The sequence below is a fragment of the Hemiscyllium ocellatum genome, chromosome 18, assembly GCF_020745735.1.
Source record: "Hemiscyllium ocellatum isolate sHemOce1 chromosome 18, sHemOce1.pat.X.cur, whole genome shotgun sequence".
Classification (NCBI taxonomy): Eukaryota; Metazoa; Chordata; class Chondrichthyes; order Orectolobiformes; family Hemiscylliidae; genus Hemiscyllium; species Hemiscyllium ocellatum.
The window spans coordinates 61752721-61778222 of record NC_083418.1 but is presented as its reverse complement, the minus strand read 5'-3'; the positions used below and the strand labels follow the sequence as shown (position 1 = coordinate 61778222).

Genomic DNA, 25502 nt, shown 5'->3' with positions numbered 1-25502 from the left:
AAATTACTCCTTCCTAATTTATTTTCAAAAGACCAGATGAGTTTGCAGTACCTACATCAAGCACCAGAGGGTGAAAACTTGATGACATTTTTGGTGTTGGCAGAAACCTATTTCCAGACTTTGCAAGATAGGATAGGCCCAGCTTGTAATGCAATCTATTCCAAGTTAAGAAATCTACTAAGCAAGCGTAAAGACTGAAGGGAATATCTTCTATGTTACAGGGAGAGAAATTACTAAAGAAACTCTGCAGAGCTGGCTGCATGTGTTGAAAGAAAGCAGGGCCACTATTTCAGTGATGTTTGAAGAAGGGTGGGCAGAGGAAAAGGTAGGAGTTCTTTTTCCCCTTGTTTATCTGATGAAGCTGGGTCAAGATTTCTGTTAACGTCGTGTCTAGCAAGTATTTCAACTGCTTGGATGGTGTTCATATGGCAAATATTAAGTCAAACAAAAACTTTAGAACATGTGGAACTTAATCACAAATTAAATCCTACAGGTATGAAATTACTCTCGAGGACCTCCCTTTTAAGTTTTGGTTCTGGCACAAGGCTCTAGGTCATAAATTAAAGATATGATATAGGGGTTTACAAATGAATAAATTGAACCCATTGGTATAGACCAAAAATGGAAACATCTTTCTCAAACTTAACAGCTCAGATACTTGGTTCATGAGATAGAGTTGAACTTTAATATTCATCCTGGCCAACTAAGAATGCACTGCCCTATATTCAAACTATGATCTGTTCGAAGTTAACCAACTTCTACTTGGGATCAACTGATGAAGATACAGACCCTGCTTTCAATGTCTGAATTTTTGTAACATACACATCACACTCAGTTTGGAAGACCACCTTGACAGAAGACAAATTAAACAATGGTGTCAGCATTTATGGACTGGAGTGAAAAGGGAAGGACGTCCCCCTTCCTGACAAACACACTTTCACCTCTCCAAAGGAACTCAAGTGAAAAATATCAAAACTGGAATTAAAACTATAATCTCTGATGTAAAAATAACACTTTTGCTGTCAAGTATTGAACACAATTTCCCCCCGCCACCGAAGAAACGTCCCACAAATATAATGTTTTCTGAAGATAAACATTTCTGATCATGATGATGTTCAGTTTCAGTTCAACTTAAATTTTTTCTTTGAATTAGAACTCAATTGCAAATTCGCAATCTGGAATAATTTTACAGACTGTTTAGAAATGTACCTTAGATTCACATAAATGTAGCAAGTATTTTCTATGTTGCATATCATAATTTATTTTAGAAGAGCAGCAAGGAGAATTAAATGACTTGAGTATAAGCCAAACACATACCAAGAAAACACAGAAAATAATAATATAATTTTTGTAAAAAGTTTTATTTCTTGTTACAGTTTTTGCTTATTTTAGGGTATTTTTAGTTTTTTTTAAAAAATCACATTGTGCAATCATTGCCACAAAGGGGGCATTCAATTCCACTGTCTGGGACTAGTTGGATGTTACAAGTCAGGTTGCAGAGGGTACAATAATCCATAAATTCTTGTGGTATTTATGATTGTTGTTTGAAATACTTCACAGTTGCACAAAAACCCCCATCATCAGACATGGGGAGGGAGGGTCCAGTTTAAATCACTTCCTGAGGTGTCATCTGAGTCGCAGTTACAATCTTTTTATTCATACCTCTGGGCCTGATCAATCCTCCCCGGCCTGCAAAATAAGACCAAAAATAAATAAAATTTACCTCCCAGCAAGTACTGAATAAGAAAGCATAAAAGCTTCAGAGTGGGGTATAACTCACCCAAAGTAGTAAAACAAAATTTGGAAAACATGTAATCTACCAGAGAGGTTGGTGCAAGGACTGCTAGGATCTCCATTGTTATCCTTCAACCCACCCAGGTTGTATAAAGTTTAAACTTCTACCAAGTTTTATTTTAAAGAACAATGCTGTTTGCACACTCCACATGCCAGAATCTGAACCACAATGCTTCACTTATCTGAAAGTTCATGCCTTTGATGATACCATTGACTACGAGCTCTTGACCTCTGGACCATATGCATTTCCCATAATTTAGTGAAGCACTTAGTGTCATTTTACTACATTAAGCAAGAAGTGCTTTCATGAACAAGTATTGGAGTCTTCTATAAAATAGACCACAAAATAAAGTGTAACAATCAGATGTTTTTCACAGTGATGAAAGCATCCCAAAGAGTCCGCTGCATGCCAAGCTGTAACTTAAATCCTGCTCACTAAAAAACCTGCTTTCCATTTTGACATCATTCAAGTCATGCTAACCACCAGAAACAACACTCAAGCTAAATCTTGCAGATTAAAACTCATCTTGGAATCACCATTAGCACACTGTACTTTATGAATGAAAATCTAACTCAAATCCAGTTCAAAGTGCAGGGTTAAGCAGAATTTTGATTTGGCAGTATAACTAACAATGCAACATGATGGAGATGTACTACATCATTTCCTCAATTAAATCACCAGATGAAATATTTTATTTTTATTAGATGCACAAAACAAAAGCAAAACTGAATGCCATGTCTTCATGCTGCAACTGTATTTTTTGAAAACTTTTGACAAATGAGGCACCTCAAACTTCCTATTAAGTTCCATTTATTAAAACAATCCTCAACATGCAGCAACCAGTTAGCTACAGTAAAAAAGCCCATTTCAATCCAGATAAATCAGTAAAATCTGATTGTATAATATTCCAATCCATGTTATCACTTTGCAATTAAGGTATCCACTGATCATTTTCAGAGTCAGGGAGAAAAACAGGTTAAATCAATACTTGAAATGTCCCACCGCATGTTCCCTCTCTGCATTTCTGTAAATTGTGCAAACCCACTCACTAATGGCATTAATATTAACTGCTTTTTCTGAAGAATAGCAGTTGGCTTGAAGGGGCTTAAAAATGGATGTTCTTGCATTTTACAGGTGGACCAATGGAAGTTCTAAAGTTGGCGGTCAGAGATGTACAGCATGTAAACAGACCTTTTAGCCCAACTCGTCCATGCCCAACCAGAGATCCTCAACCAATCTAGTCCCATTTGCCAGTATTTGGCCCTTATCCCTCTAAACCCTTCCTATTCACGTACTCATCCAGATGCCTTTTAAATGTTGTCATTGTACCAGCCTCCATCACTTCCTCTCTGGTAGCTGTTTTCCAGACATGCACCACCCTCTAGGTGAAAAGGTTGCCCCCCCACCCCAACCACCCGAGGTCCCTTTTAAATTTTTACCCTCTCACCTTAAACGTCTACCCTCTCGTTTTAGTCTCCCCCACCCCAGGGTAAAGACCTTCACTATTTACTCTATCCATGCCCCTCATGATTTTATGAATCTTTATCAGGTCACCCCTCAGCCTCTAATGCTCCAGGGAGTATAGTTTCAGCCTATTCAGTTTCTCCCTAGAACTCCAACCCTGGCAATACCCTCATAAATCTTTTCAAGTTTCACAACATCCTTCCGATAGCAGGGAGAGCAAATTGCACGCAGTATTCCAATAGTAACCGAACGAGTGTCCCGTACAGCCGCAACAGGACCTCCCAACACCTTTATTCAATGCACACCAAACTCCTTCTTCACTATCCTGTGACTCCATTTTCAAAGAAATATGAAACTGCACTCCAAGATCTCTTTGTTCACCAACAATCCCCAGGACCTTACCATTAAGTGTGTAAGTCCTACTCTGAATCGCCTTTCCAAAATGCAGACCTCACATACATCTAAATTAAACACCATTTGCCACTCCTTTCCCCATCTGATTAAGATCCTGTTGTGTCCTGAGGTAAGCTCCTTTGCTGTTCACTACTCCTCTACTTTTGGTGTCATTTGCAAACTAACCATACCTCTGTTCATATCCAAATTGTTTGTGTAAATGTCTAAAAGCAGTGGACACAGCATTCATCCTTATGGCATAACGCTGGTCACAGGCCTTCAACCTGAAAAGCAACCCTCCACAACCATCCTCTGACTTCTACATTCGAGCCACCTGGAACAATTAATTCTGTTTCATATCCAGAAAATTGCAAAATCAAAACCAGCCTGACATCCAACAGCTACAACAAAAAAAAAAGTGCAGATGCACATTCCTGTATGCCTAATTGAACTGAGTGGATTACTAGCCTATTTCAGTGGACATTTAAGAGTCAATCATTGAGAGTTTCAGAGTCAGGAATCAGATGTACATTAGATTAGATTTAGACCAGGTAAGGGCGTTTGATGTCCTTTCCTAAAGGATCAGTGAACTACATGGGTTTTTATGACAATTCATTGTGATCACCATCAGATTAGCCTTTTTTTATACCAGATTTTTCATGTATTTCACCATTTACCTTGGTGTGATTTGAACCTACATCCCCAGAACATTACCCTGGGGTTCAGGATTACTAAGCCAGAACCTTTTCATGAGGTACAGATTGTACAATGTTAACCCAATGGGACCCAACAAAGTCCGTTGTTTTGCAGCCTAGGCACATTCTTCACAGGAGCTAAAAGCATGTCAAATAGGGCCATTGGGGTAAATGACAAACACACATCTTCAATAATATCTTCAACTCCAAGCAAAATCAGCTCATTTATGTCACACAACAGTGGAAAGAAAGAGGACGGCCAAATTACTCAAAAGCCAAGGAGAAATATGGCATAAATGTGATTGATGAAAGGAAAGACTGGAAACAATCATGCCACCATTTAAGACAAGGATGTGATTTCAAGAACACATCTCACAGCGGTAGTGTCCTGGCCTTGGGGCCAAGAGTTCTGGATTCAAGTCCCAACTGCTCCAGGGTATATAATATTTCTTACAGGTTGATTAGAAAACATCCACAAAAGGTGATTATAACAGATGAAAACTATTTGTGTTGGTTCTCTATAGAAATGTACGCAAACAGACATTTACGAAATTAATTGTTTTAGTCCTATAAAGGTATGGGGCACATACATGTGCATGCTATTTAGTTTCAAAGCATAATGGTAGAACTGGAGAGCAAGAACAAATATAATGTCTCAATTTTGACTAATTCCTTTAGATTATTTACCGCCACAGGCAGTAAGTGATTCTGAATAGCAAATTAGTGCATGTAACAATGGATACATCCATTGATAATTACTTACAGAAGAGAAAGATGCTTCCTATTGAAACATTACAAAATATTTAACAGGTTTAATTTCCAGCTGCAGAAAATGGATATACCAAAATTTAAAATATGAAGCTTGAATCAACCAATCAAATATGTTGAGGCAGTGATGCAATTTTAGACCATTGTGTATAGCTATGTTAACTATTGCATACAAAAGTAAGCTGGGGTTCAGCAATCATTCTTAATGCATCTCAGTGTTACATTCAAACTGTTCTAATCAAATAGTTCTTTTTAAATTGAATTTCTCCCTCAGGCACAAATCAAGTGGCATAACATACATCGCGAGGCTTTCCCAATCATTGGATGTTCCCAAATTCAATTTGGAAGAATTTCCTCAATCACTAATAGCATGTAATTTTAATTAAGAAAGCTTTTATAATGATTGTGAGCTCTAATTTTTTTCATACTGTTTCTATACAAAAATATGAAATATATGTCTACAAAACACTCAAAGTAGACATTAAATATGGTAGAGTAAGGCACAGTAACTGCACAGTCTAGAGTCAGAGGAATATATAAAGTACACTACAGTCAGTTCTGCTATAATGCAGTAGTTCCTTTCTTGTACAAACCTGGTGTTACAAGAAAATCGCAGAATAGCAGCACTATTTTAACTCATTGGGCTGGAATCACATTATAACCAATAGGTGCTTTAAAACATTGCATTTTAGAAACAGTGTCCCCAATTCATCAATCTGGTTATCGTGAATTCATGTTAACGAAACACGCATTTAGCAGAATGACCTGTAGTGCTCAAATCAAGCAACATAAATGCCTGTGCAATAACTGATAATCTAACAGTTTATCTTTCAAGAACAAATGGACAAAAATAAGAATCATCTTTTGGATTAAGTCTACATTAAAAAAAATAAATAAATTGCACAACAAAAGATGTATTTCACCCCATCTCCTCATTTCTGCCTTCCTGAAAATCTCAATGATAGAGAGATGGTTTTACATGCTAGCAACATTCCGACACCTTGTCCAAATAGTGAACTTTGACCTGATGTTTTGAGTGAAGAGGCACTTTTAAACTTGGTAGATGGCTATATTCCCTACCCAAATGTGGCTGTGCATTATACCACCGAAGACATTTTTTTTCCACTTTCACCATAAAGTGAGGTGGCAGTGTGTTGTGTACTCTCAAAAGGTATTTGCACTTGGAATGTAACGTTTTAGTTTAGAAAATATTATAACTTTTTACTTACCTGAATCTCTAGTCAGTGTTACAAATCACCATCTTCAAATAATATGTACCAAAACAGAAAACTCAAACCCTGGACAGTTAGTATCTATGAAGTTAACAACAGCATACAGATGAGCAATCCAGAGGTCTAATTTTACATCTCACCACAATAAAGGCTGAAAACCAGATAATAAATCTGGGTACCATTAGGCAAAAAAAAAGCAATGGATGTTTTTCAGAAATCCAAAACTCAAACATCGCACAGAATAAGTCAGATTGCCATGCCTACAAACAACTCTGACGTGACACCCTGTAGCTTGTGTATCATTTGAGATACCATACAATTGCATAGAAGAGACGTCTATGATTCTGTCACTAGCAGACTGATAATCAAAATATGAAGCAATTTAACTGATGGGAACTGCAGTCCACAATATAAGAGGTCAACAAATAGTTTCACCTGCTTTTCAAAAATACAGTACACCAAAATAGCCACGTTAATTTTCACAACTTTTGATCAGGTAATGATACCACTGCTTTGATATAGAGGAGATAAGATTTTTGAGAAAATTAAGATGATTAGCAATCTTGTGTCAAGATTGATTTAAGATCTGATCCTTCAAGCATCTTCTATGAACTGTACAATTAAAAACTGCTGAATGAAATTGATACCATAAGGGGAAAGAAATCCTTCTTTGCATTCCAATTGTGGTCTGACTTGCACCTGGTACAGTCTTAGAAAAAAAAAGCTCATTTTTATGCTCCATTTCCTTTTAAATAAAGGCCAACTTTCCATTTGCCTTCTTGATTACCCACTGCACTTGGATACTAGGTTTTTCAAATTCATGGACAGACAAGGGTTCCCAAATTCCTGTTCAGTAGCTTTCTGCAGAATTTCTTTATTTATGTTCAGCTCTTCTATTCCTCCTGCCAAACTGCCGAGCCTCTCATTTCCCCACATTATATTCCATTTGCCAAGTTTTTGCCCATTTGCTTAACTCATGTATGTCCCTCGACAGACTCGTTGTGCAACCTTGCATACCAATTGTCAAGATTATTTATACATGTCCTTTATACATGCCAGTTGATTTGACCAAAAAAAAATTCACAGACTGCCTAGATTCTGTGGAACAGACTTGTGTTTTCATCCACTTTAAGTGCCAAGACAATAATTAAAACAAACCACTGAATATTACAAACTCAATTCTGTCCGTATACTTCCTGTTTGCGAATTTAGTTTTGCATACTTATGAACAAGATATCATGTCTAGTAGTGATAGACTAAAAATAATCAGGTTCTGATGTTAATATAACAAAATTCTATAGTTACTATTATTGCTATTACAATTTGTTCAACACTAACAGATAAAAAGTGTTTAAAATAAATTTGTCTCCATTCAGAACAATTGAGAAAAATAATGAATTCACACCTCCAACTTAGCAGGCAGTGAAATAGTTCTTAACAAGGGGGAAAAATGAACTTGTCTGAAATCACGATTTACTTGGTCAATGATTGAGTGATAAATGTTGTAGGCAAACTTGAGTTGCCATTTTATATGTCTACACATCTCCTATAATGACAACGTTAAGTTATGTCAAAGATACAGGAACAAAATATCATGCAAAGCTCAAATCTCAATGATTGGAGGAACAGGATTGTATTTCCATCAGAACCCGAGCTAAAACTCATCTCGAGACGATGATGCTAACAAAACATAAGTAGGTAAACAAAATTTGACTACAATCCTCTTCATTACCAGGAAGGATTTAACATGTTAAATGTGTTTATACGGACAGGGAAGAGCTTTCTTTAATGCATGTTTTACTTAGCAAAATCATCTTGGAAAATGTAAACCAAATAAAAAGTCAGTTGACCTAATTGATACTGAAAACAGTATCTCCACTGAACCAAACTCATTACTCTGGTACTATGGCACGGAACTAACTATAATTCTTTCTTCACACTCGGAACGTGAGATTGTAATGACAGGAAAACTACCTGATGCAGAAGCCCATGGTATAAAACAGTACTTAATATAGTTAAGCATTCCAAAGAATATTAAAATGAAGACATATTTAGAAACATTTAGACTGCACACCAAAATACGTTATCGTATCCAGATTATTCTTCAAGTCAGCTCAGGTCAGTCATTCAAACCACAAAAGTACAGGTAATAGCCATTCCCACAACACTAGAGAAACAATACTAAGTATGGATGTAGGTTTGCTCACTGAGCTGGAAGTTAATTTTCAGACGCTTCGTCACCATACTGGGTAGCATCTTCAGTGAGCATCCAGATGAAGCACTGCTGGTGTTTCCTGTTTTCTATTTATGTTTGGGTTTTCTTGGGTTGGTGGTGTCATTTCCTGTGGTGATGTCATTATCTATGGTGATGACATTTCCTGTTTTTTTTCAGGGGGTGCTAAATGGGATCCAAGTCACTGTGTTTGTTGAAAGAGTTTAGTTGGAATGTCATGCCTGTAGGAATTCTCGTGCATGTCTCTGTTTGGCTCATCCTAGGACGGATGTGTTGTCCCACTTGGAGTGGTGTCTTTCTTTATCTGTACATAAGGATACTAATGAGAGGGGGTCATGTCTTTTTGTGGCTAGTTGATGTTCATATATCCTGGTGGCTAGTTTTCTGCCTGTTTGTCCAATGGAGTGTTTGTTACAGTTCTTGCAAAGTAAATGACATTAGTTTTGCTTGTTGTCTTTCAAGTTTTAGTGTCTTGGTGACTTTGTGGGCTACCATGATGCCAAGGGGTCTGAGTAATCTGGCAGTCATTTTCGAGATGTCTTTGATGTAGGGGAACCAGAACTCTATCAACAAACACACAGACTTGTATCCAGTTTACCACCTCCTGAGAAAAAGAACAGGAAATGACATCACCATAGGAAATGGTGCCACCAGAGGAAATGACATCACCAACCAAGGAAACCCCAACATATAAATAGAAAGCAGGAAACACCAGCAGTGCTTCGTCCGGAGGATCACTGAAGATGTTACCGAGTATGGTGACGAAATGTCTGAAAACAAATCTTCCAGCTCAGCGAGCAAGCCTACATACAGAACCTCAACCTGAGCTACAACTCTTCTCAAAACTCGCGAGTACCAAGTATACTATTGTCATTATTCATTAGAAACCTCACATAAATCGAGCTCCTGTATAGAGCTAACCAATCACAAAGCTTAAACTACACAATGTATATATCAGCACAAAAAGAAAATCAAACACCTAGTTCCTAACAATACAACATAAATACTTAAGTGGGTGTCTCTAGTTTCAATATGCTAGCAGGTAGGGATATTGATTTATTATATTCTTTTCTGACATAGCATTAGAAGATCCATTGTCCTTTAAAGTTCAAGACTGCTGTGTCTTTCAACGAATATCAGTTTAATACTGGTCACTAATCTGGACAAAAGCTGAAAGGGGAGTAATATTGAGTATTTACTCCATTGCACAAAATAGTTTGAAAACACATTGCACAACATATTTATTTTCCTGAATGGTTAACCAAAACTCCATGCAATCGTTATCACAGCAGCTTCAAACAGTTTGCACGAGGATCTTAGTTATCTTGGTATTCCATTTCAGGATCACTTACCAAAAAATTGCAGAATAAACAGTTTCAAATGTCTGAGATGTTTGAAATGTTTTATCACCACTTCAATTAATTACAAACACGCATAAAAATCCCACAAATATCGATGGGGCATTATTCTCAGCACAAGTGTGAACAGTTACAATTCAGTCAGAGAATAGTTATTATTGGAATTTAGAATTCATTTCAAAACATCATTCAAATATGGACAGTATTAAATATTCTCATCATGTCCAAATTGAGTATTAATTACTCCTGGAGATGACAAAGCAACATTGTACATGAGACATGCAATTGCCATGTTCATTTAAATGCCCTCAAGATAAAGGACATTCATGGAAGAGCTCTCGATCACAACCATTGGCTTCCTCCCAAAGTAGATAATATGCTGCAAAAATGCAAGCTTGTTTTGATGATTGATACTGTTTCCATCAAACCTCCCAGTGCAAGTTAGCTATTAAGTGCTTGCATCCTTTCAAGCCAAGGACAGCTGGGGCAAAATTGGCAATTCACAAGACCCATGTCGAACATGAACTGGTATAATTTTCAGCATTTGAAAAAATGCAACTGGTGTTTTATATTGTTCTTCAAAATCAGCAATATCAAATTATTTCATAAATGTGTACCTCTAACATTATATTCATGGCATCATATTCATAGTACATTAAGCACTCAAATCTAAGTTCAGAAGCATTGTGTCAAGTTCAGTGTAGCAGTTCAGTATTGAGATGGGAAGGTTTGAGAAAGTGGAAGAGAATTAACAGTTCAATTCTGATCTGGCTGTAAACCAGTTTCAATTGGAGTTGACAAAGTACAACACTGAAAACAAAACTCCAATGAAAATTGCTTAAATTCGTTAAGACAAAGCAAAGTTCTGAATAGGGAACCAGCTCAGCTTCAAGGTTAATTCAATGTAGATCTCACTAATGTTATTAACCATTAGCAATTTAGAAATGACAAGTATCCAACCATTTAGGTGGATTTCAGTTAATAAAACTTCTCAATCTTGTGATGTTGACAAATCAATTATTCGATTTGCAACAATTTTACAAATTCTTATGACCATAATTAGCTTTTGCATGTTTTATTTCTCTATTCCTCAACGTGAATTCTGATGATCAAATTCATTTGTGTTGCATTCCATTGGGAAGGTGTGAACTGAAAATTTAGATGAGGAACATAAAATTGGTAACTTTCTGTATGGGTTAAGTTAAATAGAATTCCGCTGCAAAGGAGCATTAGTAGATAAGACAAGTTTGGCAATGCTGTACAAAGAATATAGGACAGATCAAGCTTATACAAACTCTGTTGCGAATCCCTTGTCACTCAATTTTCAGTTAGCCATGAGGACAGAATAAGCAGAAGTTCCAAATGCTGGGATGTAAATGCAAAATGTAACCATGTCAGATCTCAATAAAATTAGCTGCATTTCCTGCAACACTTCGCACAGAAAAATTATGTGTCATTCAAGAAAAATCAATTACCTGTTGAATTTTCAGAATTACATCCTATAACCAAGACTTAAGAAATTCTACTTGTTTCTGTACTCAAGTGTACAGAACCAGTACAACAGGTATGTATAAAATAAGCTACACGTTGCATGCTGCTGTAACTTCATAAACTAAGTGTACTCAGATGACAAAAAGTTAACTGACCTCAAACAGTATCGAAGTTTTTTCAACAATACCAAATTAGACCTGACAAATGCCTTTCTGCAGGTGGCCAACAGAAGTCCTGGTAAAATATGGAACTAAGGTCAACACTGAATTTCCATGTACTTATCAACTTATATTGGCTTAGAATAATTTTAAGAATTGGTCGTTCACAAACATAACTGCACAATAACAACTGAAACATCATGGGACATTTTATTATAAGGCATACTTCAAAAGACATGCAATTTGTTAATTCATGTCCAAACATGAGAGGGTTTTGTCCTTGATTCTTCCAATAATTAAGAAAATATTGTAATTGTGTCCCATCAATTTAAGTCACGATCCTCAGTAAAGCAAGCCAATAAATTAAGCAAAATGTACATCACACTTCAGGTGACATGAGACAGGATTTCAAATGGTGCATTTCTCAAAATGAGATAACCAAATGGTTATGTTTCATTCCTAATTGATATCCTATAAACACTCACTTAAGATGACCATTATCAGATCAAAACCACTAGCAAGTTTACCAGATTTGTTACAAAGGTTGCTCTTGCCTCCAAAATACAACCATTGAGGAATGCACTTCATAAAAACAGATACCTGTGTACTGCTATTTAAATGCTTAATTTGACGGAGATATATCCTTATTTTGGACTGCTCAAAATGTCATGCTTGCAGCTCAAAATATCATGTACTAATGTTCTGGCCTTTAACCAAAAAGGTACCTAAAAGTTTAGAATCAGCTCAGAAACCAAAATTCCACAGAAGTTCCTATCCATAAATGAGCTACTAAAATATGTTAACAGGTTACTCAGCGAGACAATGATTTCTCGTAATAATACTGCTAGAATTTAGAAACTTGCAAAGACAAACTGTGCATTATTGCTTGAAATGCAGCTAATTTCCCCAGAAAGCTAGAGTGACAGCATGGAAACAGACAGAGGAAAAGGCAGACTCCACAAGACAAAAAGAAATCAGCAACAAGCTGCAAGTGTGCAACACATCTTTATTGAAACTTTCTCTGATGCAGCAACATCAATTTACAAACTCAGACTTCTCGGGAGCTCTGAAAGGCAGAGAAGAAAAAGAAATACAGCCTCAAGTTTAAAAACCAGTGAATCAAACATCCGCAAATGAACTTTATCAAAATATTCCCCGATAGGGACAAGTGGCGGTAGCATAAAGATGGTAGTAAGAAACTTTTTTTTTTACAAAAAATAAATTAAGGAATTTTCAAGTTTTCAGGAACAAAACTGACATACCATTTGCTCTCTTAACACAGGCGTCTCTCTCTTTCGCGCTCTATGTAGGTGCAAACTACCAGGAACAGTTTCTGCTCAAGAATTGAAGGTGGTTATTTATAAAGCTGGGTTATTTTTGTTCGAAGCTGACAGAGTGAAAACAAAGATTAAAGCTTCAACAAATATGTTCTGGATGGGACATTTGAATAAGAGTTTGTGTGGCCTACTCATACAAATAAATTTTACTTCGTCAACTCCCTCTAGAACGGAGCAGCATTGTAGCTGTCAAAGACAAATTAAACAGTGCCCAATATTTCACTTTCTCCAGTCCTTCATTAGGAGCGCATCACTTGAGCATTACCTCGAGGAGTGCCCCGAGGTCCACCAGGTCCAGAGCCACGCTTGAAGTTTTGTTGGTATCCATCCTATAAAACAATGTACACTCTTAAGTTCCTTTTTTGAAACCAGACAAACACTAAGTACTGCAGCAAGTCAGAAGGTCTGGCACGATCTGTGGAGACAGAAACCAAATTAAGCTTTCAAGTCCAACATGACTCCAGTTTGGACCTCTGTTTACATCTCCACAGATGCTGCCAGAAGAACTCAGTAAAAATAGAATACAAATCACTGAGAAATGCCAATAGGGTCAGGTTAATCAGCACTAACTGATTGGGCTGATAAGAGAACCAGGGACCTTGAACATGTACAGTTATCGCAAATCATTTTCACCAAACATGCAGTTTCGTTCAAGCTAGAATGGTTACAGATTCAAACATTCCAATCACTCCACTTCATTCAAACATTAGTTCACAGGGGAATGTTCTAAGTTTAAAACATCTTCAAACTCATGTATTTTTTTTCAAAAATTGAACAGCTCCCATTCTGCCAGGAAGAATATCGTGGAAGCTAATTCATAATTAAAACTGACATTGCAAACAAGGTGAAACCTGCAGGCTTATCAAAAATAAACACTGGTTAGAACTTCAACAAAAACACAGGCCTTTGACTTAGAATTTAAGTTGGCATAGTGGACTGTAAAGCAATCCACCCACTGGCAAAAATAATTCGCTCTAAAAATGCAATATTAAAATTTATTTAGAAAGTGAATTGACTACTCAGTCTTGGAGAAGAGTTACATCATGTTAAATGCATCTTTATTTGGTTGCTCAACTTACATTTTTTCCTACCTTCACCAAACCTACCCTAGAACCAATTATTGACAATTATTAATTACAACAGGGTGTTTGAGAGACGGAACTAGCATCTTCACAAGTGTTAGATATTATTAGATAAACTATTAATGAGACATTGAGAATATCAGGTCTAATAAATTACAGGCCAACAAGTAAGCTGGAGTCAAGACAGCTTCAATTATCTCAAAAAAAAAATCAGCTTATGATATTTTCAATTTAACATACCAATTACTTGTTTTGCAACTCTGTTATAGACTTCTCCCTCAGGAGTTGATCAGTTTTGTAAATTACTCCTGTAAAATTTTCTGTTCTCAAACATGGCTTCTCGTAAATTTCATAGCAAATATTTTGATAACCAATAATTGTGAGAGATGTCAATATCTTGTCCAAATTCGAACAGGGTGTCAATTCTGTGAAAGCATATGGTACAACTGTTTCAAGTCTATTTCGCAGAGCACATTCTCTCCTAACTTCAGTCCTTCTACAACTAGATTGAGTCTTGGTCCTTTTGTTTTCAATATTTCCAATGCTAAAGTAGACAGGTGCAATTGAGTTATATGCTTCAACTTATACTCATGTAACGATAAGCACAGAGTGATTGAACAGACCTTTTAAAATAATCGGTCTCCTCAAAAACTAGGAAAGTTAATTTATTCTTAGGGGTTAATGCGAAGTACCATAAACATATGGTTACATGTGGAATTGTGGGCAGAAGGGCTTTGTGCTTCAAAAAGTCAAGCTTTCCTCATTCTTTAGGAAAACATATGAATATGGGAGATATGGTTATTAAGTTCGCAGATGACACCAAAATGAGTGATATACGTGGACAGTGAAGAAGGCTAACTCAGAGTACAACAGGGACCTTGATCAGTTAGGCCAGTGGGATGGGGGGTGGTAGATGGAGTTGAATTTTGGCAAGGCTAATCAGGACAGGACTTATACACTTAAGAGTAAGGGTCCCAGGGAGTGTTACCAAACAAACAGACCTAGCGGTACAGTTGCATTGTTCCTTAGAAGTGGAGTTGCTGGATGATGGAAGCAACATTTGGCATGTTTGCCTTCATTGGTCAGTGCACAGAATATTGGAGTTGGGAAGTCATGTTGCAGCTATATAGGACATTGGTTAGGACTTTTGGAAAACTGCATTCAATTCTGCTACAAGTAGGATGTTATGAAACTAGAAAGGGTTCAGAAAAGATTTACAAGGATGTCGCCAGGGTTGGAGGGTTTGAGTTATAGGGGCAGGCTGAATAGATTGGGCTTTTCCCTGGGAGCACTGGAGGCTGAATGGTTTGAAAATCATGAGGGCATGGATAGGGAAAATAGACAAGTTCTTTTTCCGAGGGTAGGGGAGTCCAAAACTAGAGGCCATAGTTTTAAGGTGAGAGGGGAAAGATTTAAAAGAGAACAGAGGGGCAACTTTCTTTCACAGATGGTGGTGTGTGTATGGAATGAGCTATCAGAGGAAGTATGGAGGTTGGTACAAATAGTACATTTAAAAGACATCTGGATGGTATCAATAGGAAGGGCTTAGAGGGATATGGGCCAAATGGGACTAGATTAATTAACCTGATGAAGCAGCAGCATTCCAAAAATTTATGATTTCAACCTGGTGTTGTGTCACTTCTGATTTTGAACAGGCAGAAAACTTTTCATGAGTAATATCTCATACAGTATTGAGCTGGCATGCCTTTATAACAATTAACTTTAGGTATTCTCCAACACAAGACAGACTGCGCTTTGCCTAAGCATGGTTAATACTAACTTAAAAGAAAACACTTACACGTTGGTAGCCAGAGTTAGAGTAGTCACGGGGGGCAGAAAATGGAGATTGTCCATAACCACTGTTTGGAGTGTTTGAAAATGTAGGGCGATAGCCTTCATATGTACCTGAAAGAGAATTAACAATCAAAAGTTGCGCACAATGATTTTTGACATGAATGAGATACGTTCAGCCTGACTATTTGATGCAAATCAAGACTCTTCATTTGTGTTCATTATAAATATTTCAAAGAGCAACTTTAACTTAATAGGTACCAAAGCACTACACGTAAAAGAAGGATGAAGTAAAAATTAAAGTTTGAGCTACATTCAATTTTTATTTATTCACACACACTGCACATTAATAGCATGACCAGCATTTGTTTCCTGATATGAAAGAAAGTGGCTTAAAAACTGGGCAAAAGATGTAGGTTTTCAGAATTGTTTTTGAGGAAAAATTAAAAGGTGGAATTAGAGATGGTTAGGAAGATAATTCCAGGGCTTAGGGCCTAAGCAGCTGAAGTCAGGGCCACAAATGGTGATTAAAATTACAGTTGCCAAAGAGGCTAGAATTAGTTAAGAGGTATTGTAAAAGAAGTGACAGATGGAAAGAACAGAAGCAGTCCAATCATTCTGTGATTGTGAAAACGATCGGGAGGACTCAGGAAGGGAGGTTAGAAATGGTTGTGAAAATACTTTACAAATTGAAGGAAACTTGTTAGAGACCAATGAAAAAGCTCATGCAATAAAACTAATATCCTATTTATAGCATGTATGTTATTAATTAAGTAACTTAAGTCCAGGTATCTTTTTCCATTTTATGCTAGATTAATTTAGTCTCAACGTTCAGACAATTATGTTTGACTTTTTCACAAAGTTAGAACTGCATAAGTCTTGCTCTTTTGTCCCAAACACTTGAAACAGAACAGCTTCTGTCACCAAAATAGCTGATTAATGAAAGAATGTTTGCAGCACAGAAGAGAGCCCTTGACTCTCCAGGAGCAATTCCTCACATGCCAAACCCAAGCCTTGCCTCAACTACCAGCCTTCAACTCATTTCAGCAGTGTATTCAAATGCTTGGGGAGCCGGTGAGATTGTGGTATTCTTGCAAGATGACTAATCCAGAAACCATGGTGAAGGTTTTGAGGATCCAGGTTCAAATCCCAGCTATGGTAAGTCAATTCAATAATCAAAAAATCTGGAATTAAGGAGTCCAATAATGACCATGAAACAGTTGTTGAATCTGCTTAACCTATTGACACTGATTCACTAACATCTTTCACAGAAGGAAATCTGCCAACCTCACCTAGTGTTGCCTACATGTGACACCAGACCCACAGCAATGTCATTAACTGTTAACTGTAATTAGAGATGTACAATAAATGCTGGCTTTGCGAGTGACCCACATCCTGTGAATGAATTAAAAAATGCCACACACGGTTTCTTTTGTCAAAATATGTGCCCTCAACCTTTACAACAATGAGAACAGTTGCTCCCTTTCTGGCGAGATCCATAGAGTAATCGAGATGTACAGCACAGAATCAGACCCTTCGGAACAACTCATCCATACCGACCAGATATCCCAACCCAATCTAGTCCCATATGCCAGCACCTGACCCATATCCCTCCAAACCCTTCCTATACACATAGCCGTCCAGATGCCTGTTAAATGTTGCAATTGTACCAGCCTTCACCACCTCCTCTGGCAGCTCATTCCATACACGCACCACCCTCTGCCTGAACAAGTTGCCCCTTTGGTCCCTTTCCAACTTTGCCCCCCTCACTCTAAAACCTGTGTGCTCTCGTTCGGGACTCCCCCACCCGAGGGGAAAAACCTTAGTTTATTTACCCTATTCACGTCCCTCATGATTTTATAAATCTCTAGGAGGTTACCCCTCAGCCTCCAACACTCCAGGGAAAACAGTTGTAGCCTATTCAACTTCTCCCTATAGCTCAACTCCTCTAACCCACACAACATCCTTGTAAATCTTTTCTGAACCCTTTCAAGTTTCACAACATCTTTCCGATAGGAAGACCACCAGAATTGCATGCAATATTCCAACAGTGGCCTAACTAATGTCCTGTAAAGCGACAACATGACCTCCCAACACCTGTACTCAATAGTCTGACCAATAAAGGAAAGCATACCAAATGCTTTTTTCACAATCCTATCTACCTGCAAGCCCACTTTCAAGAAGCTATGAACCTGCACTCCAAGGTCTCTTTGTTCAGCAACACTCCCCAGGACCTTACCATTAAGGGTATAAGTCCTGCTTAGATTTGCTTTCCCAAAATGCAGCACCTCACATTTATCTAAATTAAACTCCATCTGCCACTCCTCAGTCCATTGGCCCATCTGATCAAGATCCCGTTGTAATTGGAGGTTACCATCTTCGCTCTCTACGACACCTCCAAGTTTGGCGTCATCTGCAAACCTACTAACTATACCTCTTGTGCTCCCATCCAAATCATTTACATAAATGATGAAAAGTGGTGGACACAGCACCGATTCTTGTGGCACTCCACTGGTCACAGGTCTCCAGTCTGACAAACAACCCTCCACCACCATCCTCTTGTTGTCTACCTTTGAGCCAGTTCTGTATGCAAATGGTTTGTTGTCCCTGCATTCCATGAGATCTAATCTTGTTCACCAATTTCCCATGGGGAACCTCATCAAATGCCTTACTAAAGTCCATACAGATCACATTTACTGCTCTGCCCTCACCAACCCTCTGTTACTTCTTCAAAAGAACTCAATCAAGTTTGTGAGACAGGATTTCCTATGCACAAAGCCATGTTGACTATCCATAATCAGTTCTTGCCATTCCAAATACATATATATCCTGTCCCTCCAGATTCCCTCCAACAACCTGCCCACCACCGACGTCTGGCTCACTGGTCTATAGTTCCCTGGCTTGTCCTTACCACCCCTCTAAAACAGTGGCACCACGTTAGCCAACCTCCAGTCTTCCGGCACCTCAGCTGTGAATATCACAGTAAAAAGGCCCAGCAATCACTTCTCTAGCTTCCTACAGAGTTCTAGGATACACCTGATCAGGTCCTGGGGATTTATCTACCTTTATGCTTTTCAAGACATCCAACACTTCCTCCTCTGTAATATGGACATTTTTCAAAATGTCACCATCTATTTCCCCACATTCTATATCTTCCATGTCCTTCTTCACAGTAAACACTGATGCAAAATACTCGTTTAGTATCTCCCCACTTCCTGTGGCTCCACACAAAAGCTACCTTACTTATCTTTGAGGGGCCCTCTGCTGTTCTTTATTCAGGGAGTTCTTAAGATTCAGAATGCCCTGCCTGGGAGTGTGGTGGAAGCAGATTCCATAGGTGCTTTCAAAAGAAACCTGGGTATATATTTGAAAGTGATGAAGTTAGATAGCTATGGAAATAAGACTGAATAGGAATGAGCTGGATAGCTCTTTTGGGAACCAAGAAGAATCAAATGGCCTCCTCCTATCCTGTAATATTACATGATTGTGTATTTACAACAGGTGTAGATATTTTTCAGAGACACAACCTAAGTATATGACACATTGAAAACAATGACATAGAAAAGAGAAGGGGGGGGGGGGTTGAGAAAAAAAACAGACAGGCTAAAGATCTTAAACACAGACATCAAAAGAACATCTCAGCCGTGTTTCATGACTGTATGACAAGGCTCAATCACAGAGCAATAGCACTGTCACAGCTTTCTAAACTTCCACTTCACTAGTTTTCCAGTTGCTTTCCTTGGGATTGTCGAGGTAGTTTATTTCTGCTGATTCATTTCAAAGTCTATTGACATAATCCTCTCAATTCAGAGGGCCTGAACTTTCTCAGTTATAACAACTTCAACATTCCTATCCAAACTGTCCTGGCTTGGAAGCTTGACAAAAAAAAACACGACAACTCAAGCGAGTGACTCACCTGAACTAACTTGATTTTCTGCTTGGAGAAACTGTTCTCCTGTCTCAACTGAATTATAGTTTGAGTCTTGAACAGAAGGTCTCCAAACTAATTGCCCTAATGGGTTTACTGTGCTGGTCATCAACTCAACAGTGTACACATTGTATTAATTCAGACCACAGTGGTTTCCCAGGCACAATGCAGTCACAAGATTTCTTGGAACTCATCTATTTAGGTCACTGCTCCAAATGGACTTTAACCTTTTGGGGAAAAAAAACCTTCACAGAACATAACCACATCCAACAGTATTTTGAAATCAGAATCCAACAATAATATCCAAAGCTAAGTGCAAGTACAGCCATTCCAAGGCTCTGTGCTTGGCAATTAGCATGAGCATGCTGTTCACAGCACTGATTTCCAGGTCTGAAAGCCACTGCCACTGATGCATCCCGGAGATTCATGCAGAAAATGAGAGAGAACGGTCATCATACACCTTTTCAACACCATGTCAAGCTCAGAGTGTTACTATAGCTGTGTTCACCAAACAAATGGAGATTTTTCCATCAGATTTGGTGCCTTGCAGATGTTGGAAAGGCACTGACAAGAGGAGAGATATTCACTGCAGGATTCCTAGCTTCTGCCATGTTCTGGTCGTCACAGTATTTACATGACTGGACATGTTTTATTTCTGATAAAAGGCAATTCTCAGGCTGTTGATAGTAGGAGTTTAAGCCATGTTAATGCCACCGAGTGTCAAAAGGAGATGGTTAAAATTTTGTTCCTGCAGATGGACATCTAAAGCATAAAAGTGCCAGGCAATGTTATGTGCAATCTATCAGCCACACCCAAATCTTCAGATTTGTGTACATGGACTTCAGTAAAGCCTGAGAAAAGGTTCTGCATGGTAGACTGATTTGTAAAGTTAGATCACATGGGATTCAGGGAGAGCTTGTCAATTGGATACAAAATTGGCTTGACTGTAGAAAAAGAGGGCAGTGATGGACGTTTGTTTTTCTGACTAGAGGCCCATGACAAGCTGTGTTCCTCTGAGATGGATGCTGGATCCATTGTTGTTAGCATTAATGTAAACTGTTTGGATGCGAGTTGAGGAGGAATTGTTAGTAAACTTGCAATGACACCAAAATTGGCAGCATAGTGAACATTGAAGATGTTTATCTAAGATTATAAAGGAATATTGATCAAATGAGCCAACAAGTTGAGGAATGGCAGATGAAGATTAATTTTGATAAATGCAAGATGCTACATTTTGGCAAAGCAAACAAGGACAGTACTTATACAGTTAATGGCAAGGCCCTGGATGGTGTTGTTGAACAGAGACACTTCAGAGTTCAGGTACACAGCTCTTTGAAAATTGCATCACAGATAAAGGCAAGGTTGTTGAGAACACTTGCCTTTATTGCTCAGACCACAGAGTAAAGTTGGGATTTCACATTTAAATTGTACATGACAGTGATGAAGCAGTGTGCATAGTTTTGGTCACTCTGCTTTTGGAAGGATATTATTAAACTGACGAGGGTTCAGAGAAGATTTAGCAGGATGTTACTGGGACTGGAGGGTTTAAGTTTATAAGAGAACTTATACACTTCATGGTAAGGTCCTTGGGAGTGCTGCTGAACAAAGAGACCTCGGAATGCAGGTTCATATTTCTTTCAAAGTGGAGTCGGAGGGAGATAGAATGGTGAAGGCAGCATTTGGTATGCTTTTCTTCACTGGACAAAGCATTGACTATAGGAGATGGGAGGTCATGTTACAGCTGTATGAGACAGTGGTTAGGCCACTTTTGGAATATTACGTGCAATTCTGGTCTCTCTCCTATTGGATGTTGTGAAACTTAAAAGGGTTCAAAAAAAGATTTAAAAGGATGCTGCCAGGGTTTGAGAATGTGAACGACAAGGAGAGGCTGAATAGGCTGGGGCTGTTTTCCCTGAAGTGTCAGAGGCTGAGGGGTAACGTTATAGAGCTTTATAAAATCATGAGGGGCAAAGATAGGATAAATAGACAAAGTCCTTTCCCTGGGGGGATGGAATCCAGAACTCGAGGGAATAGGTTTCGGGTGAGGGGTGAAAACTTTAAAAAGGAACCTCAGGGGCAACTTTTTCACACAGAAAGTGGTGCGTGCATAGACTGAGGGGCAGAGGAGGCTGGTACAACTTCAACATTTAAAAGGCACCTGGATGGGTATATGAATAGGAAGACTTCAGAGGGATATGGGCCAGGTGCTGGCAAATGGGATTAGATTAGGTTAGGACATCGGCATGGACAAGTTGGACCAAGGGTCTGTTTCCATGATGTAAATCTCTATGACTCTATAAGAGGCTGTACACTCCTGTGAAGAGAGTCCCAAAGTTAAGTAGTTACCTCATGGAGGTTTATAAAATCATGACGGGCACAGCTAAGGCGAATTGCAAGTGTCTTCTCCCTTTGGGGTGGGGGGGGGGGGGAAGAGTTCAAAACATTGGGTCATATTTTAAGATGAAAGGCGAAGGATTTAAAAGGGATCGGAGGGGCAACTTTTTTCCACAGAGGTTTGTATGTTGACTGAACTGTCAAAGGAAGAGGCAGTTGCAGGTACAATTACAGTTACATCATTAAAAGACATTTGAACAGGTACATGAAAAGGTGAGGCTTAGAGGGATATGAACTAAATTCAAGCAATTGGGACGGGAAATGTGGTCAGTATGGAGGGGTTAGACCAAAGATTTTGTTTCCATGCTGTCTCACTATGACACGGATTGCTTCAGTATCTGGGAACTGCAAAAGACGCCAAACATTTTGCAATCAACAGCAAACATCTAACCGTATGATGGAGGGAAATGACACAGCTGAAGTTGCCTGGGCAGAAAATATTATCTTGAGGAACTCCTGCAGTGATAACCTTGGACTGGAGGTTACTTCCTCCAACACCACAAACATCCTCTGTGCTAGGTATGACTCCAACTTGCAGAAAGCATTTCCATTCAGTTCAATTTCACCAAGGTTTCTTTCTGTCTTAATGTCAAGGACAATTACAATGGGCTCATTATCAAGGTCAGTTCTTTTGCCTATATCTCAATGATGCCGGGATCTGTGACTAGATTATTGGTGCCCAAGTGTCAGCTGATAATGCTGTTGATGACACTATCATTTTGCTGATTGGACAGTGTTGACTAGATGATAATTGACTGGCTTAGATGTATCCTGCTTCTTGTGGACAGGACACAAGTGCACAATTGTAACTGTAATAAAAGAACTTCACAAGCAGCATGGATATTTCGGAAGCAGAAATCTTCAACTCTGTACTCAGGATCTTGTCAGGGTCCAGAGCCTTTCCAGTAAACAGCAGCTACAGCCATTTCCTGACAGCACATGTGGCATATGAGATTGCCTCAAGATTGGCATCGGTGATGCTGGGGACTTCAGGAGGAAACAGAAATCGCTGATGCACTTGGTGCTGTTAGCTGGGCATAGTTGCAAATGATTTTGTCTCTTCTTGTAAACTGATAAGCTGCATTCTCCCATGAAATATGGGGTTTTTGTGAAGTTGCCTTCTGGTAACAGTCCACCAATGTTCACAATTGGATGTGGCGGAAGTGCAGTGCTTTGATCAGATTTGTTGGTTGTGGGATCACTTAGCTGTTTATCGCATGCTGTTTTCACTGATTAGTAGGCAAACTGTACATTGCAGCTCCATCAGGTCAGCACATTATTTAGGTATGACTGGTTGGTGTGGGATGTTGTTCAGAGGGTTGGTGTGGACTTAATTGGATTCTATGATGCTGCTCCTGAAATGCGCTCCTGCACTTGCATTGAATTAACGTTAATCACTTGGCTTGATTGTAACGGAGACAGCGTGCTATGTCAGATAGTTTCTTCATTACCTAATCACCATGGCCTCAACTGCATCATCTTCCTCAGCAAAATATCTCAGTCGTGCCCCACGTAAAAATCCTTTTCTACAAACCAACTTGTTCTACTCAATGGCTAAGAGAAAGCTTTTAGATTTCCTTCCATATTAGCTGCCTGTCTTTTCTTAAATGGGCCCTTTTATTTTTGCTTTATCAACTCTGCTTGGAACCTTCTAGATTCAGCCTGGTTCTAGTTTTCCTCATCCAACTGACACCCTTGCTCTTAAACAATCCAGTGGTAATACTGGATTTAACATAACTGTTTTTCTCTCCCCACTTAACTGTTGAGTTTTTCGAGCACTCCATTTTTACTTTAATTCTTGCCCCTCCCTGACCTTCTACCCGACAACAATTCTGGCCAAGAATCAGATAAAATTCTCTCAGTTACAACTACTCTGCATTCCTGCATCTTGTTCCTAAGCTATCGCCAAAAACACTCCATCTAAGGCTCCACTGGGGAACAGACACTCCCAACACTGCAATATTCTGACAATTAATCAATGTTGTCATTCTCCCTGTTTCCTCACCTTCCTGAATACAGCATATACACAGTCCTGCCCTGGTCTCCATTGTAGCCACATCATATTGCCCAAGCTTCCCAAATTAAACTAGTCCCACTTGCCTGTATTTGGCCCATATCCCTCAAAGCCTTTGCTATACACGTATCTGTCCACATGTCTTTTAATGTTCTAACTGTACCTACACTGGCCTCTTCCTCTGGCAGTTCATTTCACATATGACCTATACTGCATGTGAAAAAGTTGCCTCTCAGGTCCTTTTTGAATCTTTCTCCTCTGACCTTAAAATATGCTCCCTAGTTTTGACAATAATAGTGATCTCAGGCAAAGAGCAATCTTGTGGTTAAATGCAAATATCTCGAAGACGCTGAGCTGCACCACTCCATTGTTAGGTTGGTTAAAAATGGCACTTCTGTTTCACGATTGACAAGCACTGAATCCCGTGGCTGTATTTACTCAGCAGATACAAATTAAACATACCACAGATATTCAAAAGGTACTGATCAGTTATTGACCGTGTTATTTTAACGTGTTAATCATTGACAATCAACCTGACTAGCACTAAGCTAACTTGTTTAGGTTTCAACTTTTCAGGCAGGCCTTACAAAGGTCAATTTTACTTTTAAAAAAGAAAACTGACTCATATTTATGCCATTTTTCCTTTTTTAATACAGTCTTGCTTTCATTTTCTATCCATGCTTCTTTGCTATTGGGTTGAACCCTTATCACAGTCCTTGAACCTCAGTTAGGAAGGAAATAAACTATCCAATGTTCTGCTCATTCATGTTTCAATGAACCTGCTTCCCTCACTTTACTAAGATCAGTCTGCATCTTCAGCACCTTCATGCACATATTTATGAACTGAAGAGTGCAAAGAGAGTTTTAATGAACGGATCCTCTTCGATGTTCTGCTACAGCAAATTCTGGGCCAACAGTTGTATATTTAATATTAGTATGCTTTTCTTTCATCAGAATGCAATTTGTGATAATCTAACATGTGCACAAAGTGCAAGTCAGAAGACTCAAAGTTACTTCCTACCTCTGAATCCATTAGCAGGTCCACGATAGCCATTCATTCCACCTCGTGCATTGCGTGGGCCACCACGTGACACGCCCCTGCTGTTGTAGAAAGCCTGTCCTGTACGTGCAAAGCCTGCGTTCTGTTGAGGCTGTTGAGTTAGTTGCTGATGAGTTGCTCCAGCGGGGTGTGTTTGGTCTTGAGGTGCATGGTAAGGACTAACCACTATATAGGGAAAAAATAAACAGAGCTCAACACCATGCAATTTAAAATAAAAGCTACAAGTCTCCAAAACAGAACTAAAAGGAACAACATAACTAAGTTCATTTATTGTGTAAAGCATGGATGGTGATCATAAAATGAATCTAT

At 38.7% G+C, this 25502-nt stretch overlaps 1 protein-coding gene across 1 annotated transcript in view; it reads right to left on the bottom strand.

Moving 5' to 3' along the window:
* Window positions 1-1342: 1342 nt before the first annotated feature.
* caprin1b (cell cycle associated protein 1b) overlaps window positions 1343-25502 on the bottom strand; it is a 101695-nt gene continuing 77535 nt past the window's right edge. The window contains exons 15-18 of the mRNA XM_060839074.1: window positions 25155-25358; window positions 15805-15911; window positions 13190-13253; window positions 1343-1689 (exon numbers count right to left, since the gene is read on the bottom strand). Of these exons, the coding sequence (XP_060695057.1) occupies window positions 1607-1689; window positions 13190-13253; window positions 15805-15911; window positions 25155-25358 (458 nt within the window). The 3' untranslated portion in view covers window positions 1343-1606. The remainder of the gene's footprint in view (window positions 1690-13189; window positions 13254-15804; window positions 15912-25154; window positions 25359-25502) is intronic.